This window comes from Drosophila santomea, chromosome 3R (genome assembly GCF_016746245.2).
Source record: "Drosophila santomea strain STO CAGO 1482 chromosome 3R, Prin_Dsan_1.1, whole genome shotgun sequence".
Taxonomy (NCBI): domain Eukaryota; kingdom Metazoa; phylum Arthropoda; class Insecta; order Diptera; family Drosophilidae; genus Drosophila; species Drosophila santomea.
The window spans coordinates 2,033,490-2,047,372 of NC_053019.2; the positions used below are offsets into that span (position 1 = coordinate 2,033,490).

A 13,883-nucleotide genomic window follows, 5' to 3' on the forward strand; every position below is an offset into this window, starting at 1 on the left:
GTCACTTTATTTAAGGGGCTCGTTTATTCAATAAGTAGTTCGTAATTAACTTAAATCTATTGCATGTGAAACAGGTCTCGATATCGATCTGGATCCGTTTTGAAAACAAGTAAGAACTATTTTACACAAGTCTTTACTAGGGACTACCATCAAGCATTTAGGAGTTCGATCGTACATAAGAGTAAGTAGTCTCTTAGAACGAGAGTCTGTGCTCTGGAATTCCATTTCAATTGCAGAGCTCCCATTCTTGGGACTGTCTCGATCCCATCGGGAACTGGTCGGAACACATAAACGCTAATAACACTAAGTTGTACTCGAACTGGAAGCAAGGCCTAGTCTAGGAGTAAAGCGTTAGCACAGGCGTCTGGTTGCCGCGCGCCAACGCCACAGGACACTTCATGTCCGACGTGAGCATCTCCAGCCATGACATGTACAGCGGTGCCGAGATCGCCTCCTGTAAATAGGGATATGTTAGTGGTCAACTACGTTCCATTACTAGGTAGCATTATCAAATGGCTCACCTTGCGCGGCATGGGCAGGGACATGACCACCAGGGAAGCGTTCAATGAGTGCTTGACAACCAGCTCATGGATACGCAGCTGTCGGTTCGTCTTCTCTGACATGCTCTGCAGCTCATCGTCCGTGATACCGAACTCGTTGCGTGCTCCGCGGCGGAAGGGCTCGATCAGGCGCTTGTGCTTCAGCAGAGTATCCGGCCGCGGCTGCTCGGAGACGCCCTTCAGCATAATGAGCTCCGAGTACTTGATGCGGAACTTGGTGAGCAAGCTGGCCATGCTGTGGGTTAAATTATGCCATAGATACTTAACTTATTTACTTCTTTTGTTTTCGAGTGTGTTTTACATTATTTTTATTATGTGTTTACAGATTAAACAAGAGGAAACGTCATACTTGATTTCCTCGACTATCAGATAGCCGTTACTCAGCTCGTGGAAAATTTTTTTTAAATTTTGGCTTCTTCACTACATGGACTGTCGTCCAGAAAGACATTAATTTATTGGAATGAAAATCATGTTTGGCATCCTTTGGCGTCGTAAACGCTTTCTTCTACCTGTTTCGTGCTGTCTTAAAGTCTTACCTCTTCTCTTCCTGCTCTTCGTCCTTTCCGTGGCACATTGCGAACACCCTTAGTTTACAGTTCTGCCAGTGGGAGCGCATGGAGATTATGTAGGGCAAAAGAATAGTCAGACCTATATTCCCAAAGATTAGTTTATTAGTTGCAAAGAGGCAGTTCAAAACCAAGTACCCACCTCCGTCGTCGTACAGCCAAAAGACATCAATTGTGCCCTTGGGCTGTTTGCGAGTGAATATGGTCATGGCGTCTAGAAGGTTTTGGGGTATGTCCGATCCGCCCTTGGTGTGGTAGGTGACGGCGGGCTCATCCGAGCTGGTCACCTTGTAACTGCGGGGGTTGCGCTGCATGTTGGGCATCGGTGCCGGTTGGGGCATTGTGAACGAGGAGTTGGGACTGTCCATGCTGGCTAGGTTCAGGTTGGAGTCAATGTGCAGTAGCTCAGAGGCGGCATTGGCCGCCGGCATCAGTTCGTTGGTGAATCCGTGGGCATTGGCGGTGTGCATGTGACCCATTCCGTTGGCCGGCAGGGTGACCTCGGAACTCAACTCCGAGAAATCCAATCCGTTGGGCAGGCGGAGCAAGGCTACGCCCATGCGCTGAGAAAAGGCATTGCTACGGAAGACGTCGAGTTGGTCAGGCATCCAATAACATTATGGAGGGAAATCACTTACTACAAAATGGAAAAGTAACTCTCCACCTCCTCTTTGCGACAGCGATTCCAGTCCGGCTTGTAACCCACCAGCACAATGTTCGGAGACATCTTGCCGAATCCCGTTGACTTTGTCAAAGCATTTATTCCATCCTCCAGGCTGAACCCATCAATCACATTGTAGAATCCCTTGATTTTGCGTGCATCCAAGTACTTTTGTCCATCCTTCACCAGGTGCTGCCGGTTCTTGTAGCCCACTCGTACCTGCAAGGAAAGAAAGTTACGGCGATAAAGTATGTCCTAAAAAGGGGTATATACTATGTAGGAGACATTTGTCAACAACTAAATGTTTAAGGAAGCATGTTTTCCTTTGAAACCTGTATTATGAAACCTATTTCTTTCTCTAAATGAGTTTTACTAATACGGAAATCTATTGACTTACCGGTATTATATTTGCAACGAACATGAGGGAGTTGTTCTTGGTCAGTAGGTAGCCGAAGTCCACGAGTGGCGGTCTGGTCTTAGGATCGCCGGAGAGCACCAGCACCTGAGGATGGTAGTTCTTCACGTGGTCCGAGACGTTCTGTAGACGGTGAACGGCCATAAGAGCAGCCTTGTACTGCTGTGCCTGCGTGGTGGATCCCCAGTTGGCGTCCGGCTTGCGGTACATTACCACCAGATAGAGGGCGAAGATGATACCAAAGGTTATAATGGCGGCCACGTAGTTGATCAGGAACATGATGGCCACGCACATAGCGAACCCGAAGAGGCTGAGCCAGGCGTTGTAGTACTTAAAGGTGGGTCGCCATCCCAATGGCTTTACGAAGGCCGCGTGGAATGTGCAAAAGTTGATGAGAGCGTATGAGGCCAGGTAGAAGGTGGAGATCAGAGGAGCGATCAGGTTGAGCTCTCCGATCAGCAGGAAGCCAGTGGTAATGAAGAAGGTGAGTACGTAGCCGCGGTACGGTTCCCCGTGCTTGCCGTACGGCTTCGAGAAGAAAATTAGGCCTGGGTAGATCTGGTCAATGCCCAGGGCCTGGACCAATCTGGGAACGGAGAGCAGGTTGGTCAGGGCCGTACTCAACGTGGCCGCAAAGCATCCAGCGTAGATCAGTGGTCCCCACAGCGACATCTCCTGCATCATCTCGTACGAGTTGAAGAGGCCCCAGGTGCAGTTGCCAGTGGCCAGGCACGGCAGCTCCGAGGAGACAATAGTGCCGTTGATAAGGTCGGCCGGTATGCCGGAAGCATCCCTTACAGCAGCGCCGCCGGCGAAGAGGACAAAGAGAGCGTAGGAGGACATCGAGATGAGCAGGGACCAGAAGGTGCCCTTCGGGATAGCTGCTCCGGCATCCTTGAGGTCGCCACAGATATTCGCTCCTGCCTGAATGCCGGTCACGCTGGGGAAGAAGATGGCGAACACGCTGAAGAAATCGTGGTTTACGCCCTCCGCATACCGATAGTCAGCGCCAAAGTTCTCCTTCAAAGTAGCCCCTAAAGATAAAGATAACCAGTTATGAGGCAATTACTCTATTAAACTTATTTGAACTCACATGAAAAGCCAACAAAACCCCTCGAAATGTGTTCCTCATTGCCCTGAGGTCCAATGGCAGCTCCAATCAGGAAATTAAAGATGGCCAGGACAATCGTGACGATCAGGAAGTTCTGGGCCTTTGTCTCCCACTCCATACCCACGCAGCAGATCAGGATCAGCACCAGTACGGTCACCGATCCAACGATCCGGATGTCATTGATCCCATTGTCGACAATCTTCAGGTCGTTGTTCTCTGAAAATGAGTTGTTGGAAAATAAAAAAGAATGGATTAATCCGAAACTAAGTATAGGATATCCTTATTCTGTTATGCCAAGTTTGGATCCATGAACTCTTCTACTACGGTAAAGGCAATTTACTAGTCGTTTATGAATATACTCATATAATATATAATACTACCCTAGTTATTGATTATATTTGGGATTTGAAACTATTATTATTAGTTTAATTGTAAAAAGTAAATATAGCGAAAGTCGTATCTATTTCGACCTTTAATTTTATATCCCATATCGAATTTAAAGCTGTCCCAATCCCAGATAATCAATTAGCCCCTGGGTGCACCAGTAGATTGATACTCACTCAGTAAAACATTTAGCGATTCGCAGAAGCCGATGGTGTTCATCGATGCCGAAACGGCGTTGGCAAAGGCGAAGACCACGCCCACTGACGCCCCAAACTCGGGGCCGAGCGAACGGGATATGATGAAGTAGACCCCGCCTCCCTTGACCTCGCCGTTGGTGCTAATGGCTGACAGCGAGAGCGTCGTGATGACGCAGACCACCGCGGAGATCGTTATTATAATCAGCGACTGCAGGATGCCCGACTCGGCCACCACCCAGCTGAGGCGCAGGAAGAGCATGACGCCCCAGATGTTCAGGAGGCAAGGTATCAGCACGCCGACGATCCATCCTAGCTTGATGTGTCCGCCAGTGGCTTCCGGTTCGGGTTCGGGAATAGTAATGCTCTGCAATGGAGAAACGATCTTATCATAATCAAGTCCTGCGGATTACTTACAACATAAATGTATGTCGGTTGTCCTAATACCTTTCATAAGTAAGCCACATATCATTAACTTTTCACAAATGTAGGTCATGTTCAATCTAATCGGTTAATGCTTTAGCCATACAGGGACATGCTAAAGGCGGCTATTATTATTTGTCTGATAATGGGATCTTGACATCAGTAGCATTCGATCGAGTGTGTGCTAAATGTTTGATTGAATTGACTTCGGAATTTTTGTAAACTGCGTTCGACTTCTACAGCTGTTTGGGTGAGAATTTATCCGGAATTACTTATACGACATGTGTGCAATTTAGTACTCGAGTTCAATTAACGACCCGTCGACGCCAGCCGAAATACAAAAGCAACAGCAACCAAAGGCACGGCAACAACCAGATTATGACCAGCTTCATACTGCTTTCCATTCCAATTAAATTTCATTACAGCCGCACTTAGACTCGAAACATTATGGAAATGTTCACATAAAAATTGAAACCGAATGAGATGCCATCAAGCTAACTATTTATCGTAGGTCTTTACTTTGTTCGGTTCGGATATAGTTCGTCCTATTGGGTATCAAATGGGTAGCAAATGTAGAAACAAATACCACATCTACAAATAATACTTTCATTACTTGCTATTTTATGAAGCCTCTGAAAGCCCAAAAATAGATTTTTATTTAGCTTGTTGATCTTCGATTTTCTGTAAATTAAATTGAAATGTAGGTGGTGGTCCATTAAGAACAAGTGCTTTTGCAAGACTTTACGGGGCACAATCCTAAACCAATAGCCGGACTTCAATCAGATTCAAAATAGTCTTTCAATTTAACGGCTCTGAATCGATTTTAATTGAATTCAATCAATAATTTTAGTAAACAGCAAACAATGTTTCCGTATCAATATATTTATTTATCACATGCGGGAATATACGGGCCCAAAAACTTCCACTGGCACTGATCACCACAACTTCTTGTGATTGTGATAATTTAATAGATTTACCAAGACATTGCTTCCATGCCCTTGCTCGGTTTTTGTTTTGCCATTTGCCGCACCGGTGGAATGGGGCTTATTTACTTTATTGTTTGCCCACATAATTGAGTGTTTTTTAAAGCTCCGCCATTTGGACACGTCTCACGTGGCATGTGGCATGTGGCGGTGGAGATGGTGAGTCCAGTGGCAGGGTTGGGCAGGACGACATCGATTCGGAGAGCACACAACCCCCAGCCAGCCGCAGACCGCCCCGTTCGCACACGCTGCGTATACGCAATGCTGGTTAGTTAGGCTTGCTAGGTAGGTGGTTAATGTTGATTGCATACACATTTTTGGCGGTTTCGAGCGGACGCCAGCTCAGTCAGACGCAAACAAAGGCATTTGTACACTTCAATAAAATGAGCCAATGTTGACGAGAGAACTTTAAAGTATTTTATTCACTCATTTAGGCACAAACATAACAACAAGATAATTCAGTACTTTAAGAAGGATGCCGAATTAAGTTATAATAAATATAATTACAAACATTGAAATATATTCTCCAAGTGTATCAGCCCACTCAAGGGTTTCCAGAGCGGAGGACCAAGGGGTTTTTGCGGTCTCACTAGTTAGATCCTCTGGCGCTTCCTTGCTTTTCCATTTCATTTAATTTAGCGGAATACGCATTTGGCTCTGCGTTTGTTTTCCCCGTTGGAGTTGTCTTTGTTATTGTGCTCGATATGCGTGGAAAATTTTCGCACCCGAAATTGGAATTGGAATTGGTATTTGTGCTTTACGACAAGGGAAAGTGGGAGATAAGCCACTTTCTCGGATGGCTCGTGCCACTGATTTGAGCTTAGAAATAGAGAAAGAGGAGTCAAATGATGGATACGAAAATAAGGATGCTGCGGCCAAAGAGTATGTTCTTAAGTTCATAAATAGATGGAAATGAAGTCAGCCGGCAGAAATTTATTATTAGCTTCAATTAAGCAAAGTCTCTGGATAATTATGGCGACTTGTTACGAGGGACATCTTGGAGTCCTAAAGTCCTTAAACAAATCTTTAGACCGCTGGATATTTTCATTGATTTATAGTGAACTCGAATGGTCTCGAACTATAGCACAATTAGGCAAATGCGCATAAGATCAAAAGGTCAAATGAGTTATCCAATAAATTTAAGAAAATGGCATTTTTCTCATTAAGAAGAGAGATTTTCCACAAGTTTTCTGCCCCCTTGCCCATTCAAGCAATATCGGGAAAGTATCAGAAATGCAACACAAATGGGGTAAACATATTGTTAAATGCGCCGATAACTTAATGGCTTGTCCGGGGCAATGGCAATGCGGTAAACAAAGATTTTGCAGTAAGACTTTCTCATTAGGAAATCAATAAATGTTACGAAAATAGCAGCCAGCTCTTTGGCTACGAATTGTAAATTAGAATTGAAATTACAAGTGCAATACGAAAGGAATCTAAAATGGCAAATACGCCACAGGCTGCCCCTTGATGATGCAAACAGTGCGCGGCAAAACGCTCATACGCCGTGTTGAACGACGAAAGATTTTGATGGTTTAGCTCGATAGTGACGTTCGGTTTGACAAATTACTTTATTTGAGAGGTTCGATTTTAAAACTGCCAAGAACTGGAAATGGTATTTGGGTGTCCGATTAATCTTGAGTGGGTTTTCTGTCAGCTTAATTGATTGAAAGTAAAGAATAATCCATTGCTTGGCCGACGTTTATAAAAATGACGTCTTGTCAGCACTTTTGACAGGTTCAAGACTCGCGCACTTGTGCACCCGGCGTTTCTGGAGGGGATTCAAGCCCCTGGCCACCCCTCTATGATAAGAAAGGGACGTCAATGGCAACAGCCACATCTGAGCGGCGTTGCTGTCAATTTTAATGACACGACACACTTGGTCTGCATTATCGCTACCCTCTGCTCATCCACATCCCCATCCCCATGCGCATCCCCATCTATTCTGTGACACATATGTTACGGTGTTGACTATAGACGCCACATAGTGAGCTGTTTACCCACGCTTGGAAGGTTCCGCTGGTCCGCCCTTCGCTTCTTAAAACATTGTCCATGTGGCCTGGCCCATGCCAGATGCATGGCTGCATCTTGTTGACAATTAATTTGGCTTTAACGCTGTTATCGATATCGCCATGCGCATCATAAGCCATGGATGGATGCAGAAAAATCGACTTATTGTGTTGATTGTGTCTATTCCCAAGAAGGAAAGTTAAGCAAAAGCAAAAGGAAAACCAGGTTTCGATCTCCTGAGCGCGTAAGCGTAGTTTGTACTTACAACTAAAGCCGAAATCGATGTTAAAAAGTTATATACTCCTGCACGGATAATAGTTTAAAAACGTTGAAAACGGTTTGTTAGAAGTGGAGACCAATTCATGAGGTTGCTATGGTTTTGGCAAGGCAAACGGTTTTAAAGCATAAAAAGTTTTCAGAAGAATAGTTTCGTATATTTATCAAAACCAATATATTTTTCCGTGTTCCAACACAAATGATTGCCGATTGCATATTTGCAAATTTTGGTGAATTATTTTTAAGATTATAGGAACCCGTTAGATAAGTATTGCTATCCATCTTTAAGGAGTCGTCATGTTATTGGAAATCCCCTTAACGAGCCAAAGCTCGCTTGTAATGCAATTTTGACGGTATCTGTCATGCGCCGTGGTGGCCCGCAGAAGCTACGTAAAGTGAATTAATTAAACAATACACAAAACTATATAAGGAGGAGGGATGTTCGCGGAAAACTGCTTGGCCACCGGCCATGAGCTCGCTATAGACGCATCAAGTTTATTACTTCGACTATAAACATAAAGAGCGTAACACGGGGAGCTATTATAGGGCTCTTCCGCCCCCTTTAATTCCACCTAAGCGATAAGCCAAGATGGACTGAGAACTGAGGGCGGTGGGTGGTGTTTGCTTGGAAGGTCGGTTTCGGAAAGTGGTCAACATCGAGAGATGTGTGTTGCTGCTTATCTTGAGTGGCCACATCATCGCGATAGAAGCTCTCAAGTCTGTTGGCACAATACATCAATACATGGGATGCCCGGAAGACGTCATTGAAAACTCACAATTTGCACGTCGGAAATGTGAAAATTGCCCAAGTAAATAAATCAGGCCGCATATTAATGAATTTCAGATATAGAAATATTGTGCACGCATGTAGATGGGCATGTTTCTGAGTTTTTTGTAGGCCAGAGTACGCGCACAAATTGGAAGCAGACGAGAAAACGTTTCGATTTCTGGCTGGATCCATATTTTTGATTTTGGTTCTGGTTCGCTTCATGCTACCCAAGGTATTTTCGCTGTGCTTTGTTTATTTGCCGGGTACTTGAGATGTTTTCAGAACTGAGTAGGCTACGATTGAAGTGCGCTGCAAGGATTCTGCCATGGCGAACAGAAAGCAGATTACTGAGTACGACACTGTAGCAGATTGAGATACTCCACGATCACCAACGTCACTTTGGCCTATCACTAAACACGATAAAAAACTGATGGACCCATTTCAAGTGCGTTCTATGCCTCATCGAAGACCGATTTCTGGGCAAGGTCGAATGTTTATTAGCACAAGGCCATTAAGCGATTAGCCGATTAGCCACCAAAACTAAAGGCTTCTACGGAGTTGTAATATGAAAATAATGTATAATATTTAATAAGATAACGTCCCCTTTATGAAACTCATAGTTTTAAATCCTATTTCTCCGCACATAATGAGTTACCTTTTTAGACATTTGGTTTCACTTGCAATAACGTTTTAATACCCATTTTATGTGCACTTTATTTCGATGCTATGTAAATCGACTGTATAATTCCCAATTGCCATTCACGGATTATGCAAACTGCTTGGCACTTGGATTCGCTTACGTCATGGATTCCAAGTAGGGGGTTCAGAACTCACCTGATCGACCGCCTCTCCTTGAAGTTCGCCAATGGAAGGACGCTTCAGGTTGCGCATGGAAATGCGGTAGTTGTCCAAGCGGGGCAGACTCTCCCTGCAATCACATGGAACAGAAGGTATCTGATTAGAGAAAGTCACTTTAACCGAGCGGTTAGTGTCCGTACTGGTGGAACGGAAGCAGCACTACCACCGCCTCGGGCAGCATGACCGTCGCCTGCAGAGTTCCGAACAGAAATACCCACTACGCCGGATTCCAAGTGTAAGAACCAAGTTATTTGTGTATACACATTAATAATAAGACAATAAAATCGGGCAGTCTAGTGGTAAAGGTAGCCGGGCAGAAGGTCAGGGGCTATACGCCGAAATCGAGAAAAATCAAGTTTTATCGGAAAATTCTTCTGGTAGGGGAGAGAGTATGCTATGATGTATATTTACTGATCGCCAACGAAAACAGAAGCGAAAGCAACAACATTACCAGCAGCAGAAACAGCTAAAGCCAAAGCAATGCCAAAATATAATTTAAAATCTTAAAAAGGAAAAAGCGGAATGAGGAAGGCAATAATCGCTGAGCACAGTACGGCGCCACGAGCGCACAGAGGCGCCGATTCAAAGGGATTTAAAGGGGAGAGGTGCACGGTGCACGTTGCTGGAGTGACAGCCGATTGGAGGACGCACAGGGGGAAAACTGAATGAAAGGCGTTCTACAATACGAAAGCATTACTCATTCGCAAAAATTTTAAAATTTAAATGTACGTGTGTCGGCTTATTTTTAAAAAATTAATAAATAAGGCAGGCCCAAGAAATTGACCCCAAATTTTGTTCGATATTGCGAGAAACTTACGGAAAATTGTATTCTTCGTTTTCTGTACCTTAATATAAAAAAATATGTTTCTGAAACACCAAAACTCGCTTAACAATTTCGTAAAACTCATGAGTTTAAAGTGACAAAATGTAATCGGTAAATTTGCTGAAATACGAATTTTTCTTTTTGTAAGTTCATTCGCAACTTTCTGATGGTCCACTAGCATAGTTCCATACAAACCTCGATCCCTTCGCAAATCCTGTTTATGGTCGACAGCCATTAATATTCCCTGGACGCAATCGTACTGTGCTCGTTCTCAGTACACCCCTTTTCTTCAGACTTTTAGCGCAGCTGATAAGTCCAAGTAAAGTGCAATCCCCACTCTCTAATTCGATGTATTTGATCCCCATCGCTTTTAAGTCGCCGCTCGGCTCGGGAACATTTTATGAGTATTTATTAATTATAGACAGAATCTCTGGAGGGCGTTTTTCATTGTGCTACTAAATAAACTGCAAGCATTCAGCGAGCCGAATCGGACGTTTTGTGGCTTTTCCTCCGATTCCATTTTCACTTCCAATTCATTTGCCAGGCGGCGTAGATGGGGCATGCTAAGATACAGATACATTCTGCGAATATATGTTTATGTACAGCATGTAAACACGGACCCGCACGCTCGTTCATGGCGTATATGGAGTCCAATCCATTGAGAGGCATTGATTGCTGGCCGGTTTCGTTGGGAATCAGCTGGTACGAGTTAGTTCAACAATTGGAGCCGAGCAGAGTTCGATCAATTGAACTCATTTGCGAACGCACTCCCCAAACGACAAGCCGTAAATTTATTTGTTGACTCGCGCATCCTCTAGAGAAACCCCGAGCTTACGGCTCCGGAACTCGCATAGTGCAAGTGATCACAATCCCCGATGACGATCCTTCTGCCAAAAACGGCTGACTGCGAGCTAAGCCCACTAATCAGCAATTCCATCAGTGATTTCATTATTATTTGGCGGGCTAATGTAAGTTGATTGCCGTGTGAAAAATATCAGAGAAAACAAATCATCGGCTGTCTTTAATCCGGAGATCTCCATTTTTCGGACAGATCTTTGGCAGCCTTTAATTAAATTTAATTCCAGCACGTGATTGCCAATTATCGAGAGTGTAACAATTGCAAAATTTAACTCGAAGGCTCTGACGGGGTGTGGGTCAAAATCGTTAATTTAGCCAACTGTCATGTGGCAAATTTGAATAATGAAAAATATGAAACATTCGAAATATTGCAGATTCTGATTAAATTGTATTATGTACATAACACTTTTCACATGATCTGTATATATATATATACCTATATTTATATTGGCAGTACCTATTTAATCACACAATTACATTTTAATAACAAGTGAAGCCAATTAAGCGAACCTACCCTAACTTTTTTGAAATTTGGTGATAGTTAAACACCAATCTTTAGGCGTTATTTATATATACATATGTACATATAAGCTGCGATTCAACCTAGTGAAAGTGGAGTGTAACAATCGGCATCAAGTGCATCCAGTGACGCTTTGCTCCAATTTTGGACGATGTTGCTCTTAATAAGCCTTTCGATCTGTTGTCATTTTGGGTTAATGTGCCAAACGTGATTACAATAAATTGACATAATGTGGCCTTCGTTGCGGTTATACAAACGGAATATTTTTGTTTCACTTTTCATGTATCAGAAATTTTGACGTGTTTTATTTTCTGTTTTAAGGCATTTATTTATCGTGCACCGCAAACAAAAGCTGGCTAAGTTTAAACATGTGTTCGCACCTCAATTGAAACTCATTACGGAAAGTAAAATTAATGATTAATTTGCCTTGGGAAAACTCTAGTTAATTGCTGTATTATTCCTAAATTGTTTTAGATGCCTGTGAAGACCTCACGTGGATGAATATAATGTATCGCAGGCACCTGGAAGTCATGAGTTGAATCGCAAAAACTATTATCTTGCCAGTAAATCCCCCCAATCGAAGCAATTATCAAAAATTCAACAACTTGAAAAATGAAACGTAGGAAGGAAAATTTGGACACGCTAATCGCTGAAAAAACAGCAGAGAATGTGTCTTAAGGTTTTTCCATTAAAGCTCTATGAGTACTTCAGATTAAAACAATGATGATGATGATTAAAATACAATTTAATTGAGTTATAACTTTAATATGTTAGTTTCAAAACCTTTGCATCATGTTACTTACATTTTTTTTACAGATTCTCCCAATAATAATTATATTACTTTTGTAACTCTTTCTCGTAATTCAAAAACGCTGATACATTTTAAATTATTCGAATAAATGGTATATGTATAAGAATATGTTTATACTGACCAATTATTTCAATCAACAACGAAGTACCATTAGTTTTAAACGACGTTCAGGGTTTCCCCCTGTATCGAAACACTTTAAAAGCAAATCGCTCGCATTTTCGACGGGAATGCGTTAAATTCCAATTAAACTTACTTTGTTAGCTGGGCGAGACTAAACTTGCGCTCGGCATCCGATTTCCGCAGGAAGTTTCCGAATCCGCGAAAGGAGAGCCGGGAGCTGCGGCGGTTCTCGGACGCTTCTCCCGGAGCCTTGGGGTGCAGATGTTGCTCGTTGCTGGTCGGCGGATGGGGATGCGCTGAATCCGTCAGGTCGGATGGAGATGATCCAGTTTCCCCATCGTAGCCAGCATTCGCGGTGCCGTTCACCTTTGAGATCTGGAAGCGATCGGCCATTGTGTGGCCCTGGGGAGTCCTTGCACTAGGTTGCTAACTGGACCCTGGGCACGGATGTTATCGATTGCACTAGCACCTTGTCGCAAGCTAACGAGCTGAGGACATTTGCATTTCACACACTTGGCAGGATGAGTGCTCCCTAGTGGGAGTGGATGATTTCACAGGGACCGCGAATCGAAGAACCCGAGTTGGCACGTCCGACTGCGCTTGACCTTTAACGCCGATTGTGCGGATATTCAAAACTCATCGACCACGTCGGGTTGTGTTAGGTGTTTCGGGTTTGGTTTCGGGTTTGTTTATATATGTTTCCGATTCTCGCGGAGAACACATCGATTGTTTCTCCGTGGCGGCAGAGCAATTGCAACTTATCGCGCCGACTGTCGCACGGCGTTTGAGCTTTGTCAAGTGTTTACCGGCCGGATATTATGGCCTTTTGCGCCAGTCAGCTGTTCCTCCGCTCCACTGCTTCGCTGCTTCCGCTGTGCTGCGGATTTGGCAGCGGCTGCTTCAGTTCAAAACAACTTGACGCCCGCGTGGTGAGTTTCCAACTAGTGTTCGTGGCGAACTCAACACACGAGCTCTCTCTCTGCGGAGCAACAAAAAAACTGGGGAAATTCGGGGAAGAACCATTGGACGGGTCCGATGGCGGAATACCCGCTCTTTAAAGTGTCTAGCGGGCGTATTAGTAATTTTGCAACGAGGGAAAATATACGCATATGCAGAAAGTAGTTCGCTGTTAGATTACAATTCCAATTAAATTGGTCAAAATTGTACGTGATATTCATTTGGGCAAAGGTTTTGTTTTAATAAAATGGGTAAAAGTTCGAAATTTTTGGAAAAATGTATTAACTTAAATCAAAAGGCAACTATATTAATAACCAACTATATAGAATTTTTTTTAAATTTATTTTTTACTTACTTTAATTTTACTTTTTACTTATCGGAATATTTCAAAATCTTAACAGCTTGCAAATTTATGTGTGTTCTTGGTAAGTAAAAAAAAACAACGATTGTCAACGTTGTCACCAACGCAAACGAGATTAGCGAATCCAATCTTATTATTATCGTTCCAATTCAGATGACAGGCATTTAAGCCAAAGTCTAAACGCCTTTTAATAAAATGAAAATTGTTATTGTTAATTTTTTTT

The 13,883-nt window shown here is 43.4% G+C and overlaps 1 protein-coding gene across 1 annotated transcript; it reads right to left on the minus strand.

Annotated features, from left to right (window-relative positions):
* Window positions 1-11: 11 nt before the first annotated feature.
* LOC120451276 (bumetanide-sensitive sodium-(potassium)-chloride cotransporter) lies at window positions 12-13,227 on the minus strand. The gene is made up of 10 exons (XM_039634820.2): window positions 12,476-13,227; window positions 9,187-9,280; window positions 3,874-4,258; window positions 3,296-3,529; window positions 2,185-3,236; window positions 1,765-2,006; window positions 1,269-1,705; window positions 1,097-1,208; window positions 522-795; window positions 12-454 (listed from the first exon to the last, which is right to left on the minus strand). The coding sequence occupies exons 1-10, from the start codon at window positions 12,733-12,735 to the stop codon at window positions 338-340; spliced, it is 3,207 nt and encodes a 1,068-aa protein (XP_039490754.1). The 5' UTR covers window positions 12,736-13,227; the 3' UTR covers window positions 12-337.
* Window positions 13,228-13,883: the final 656 nt, after the last annotated feature.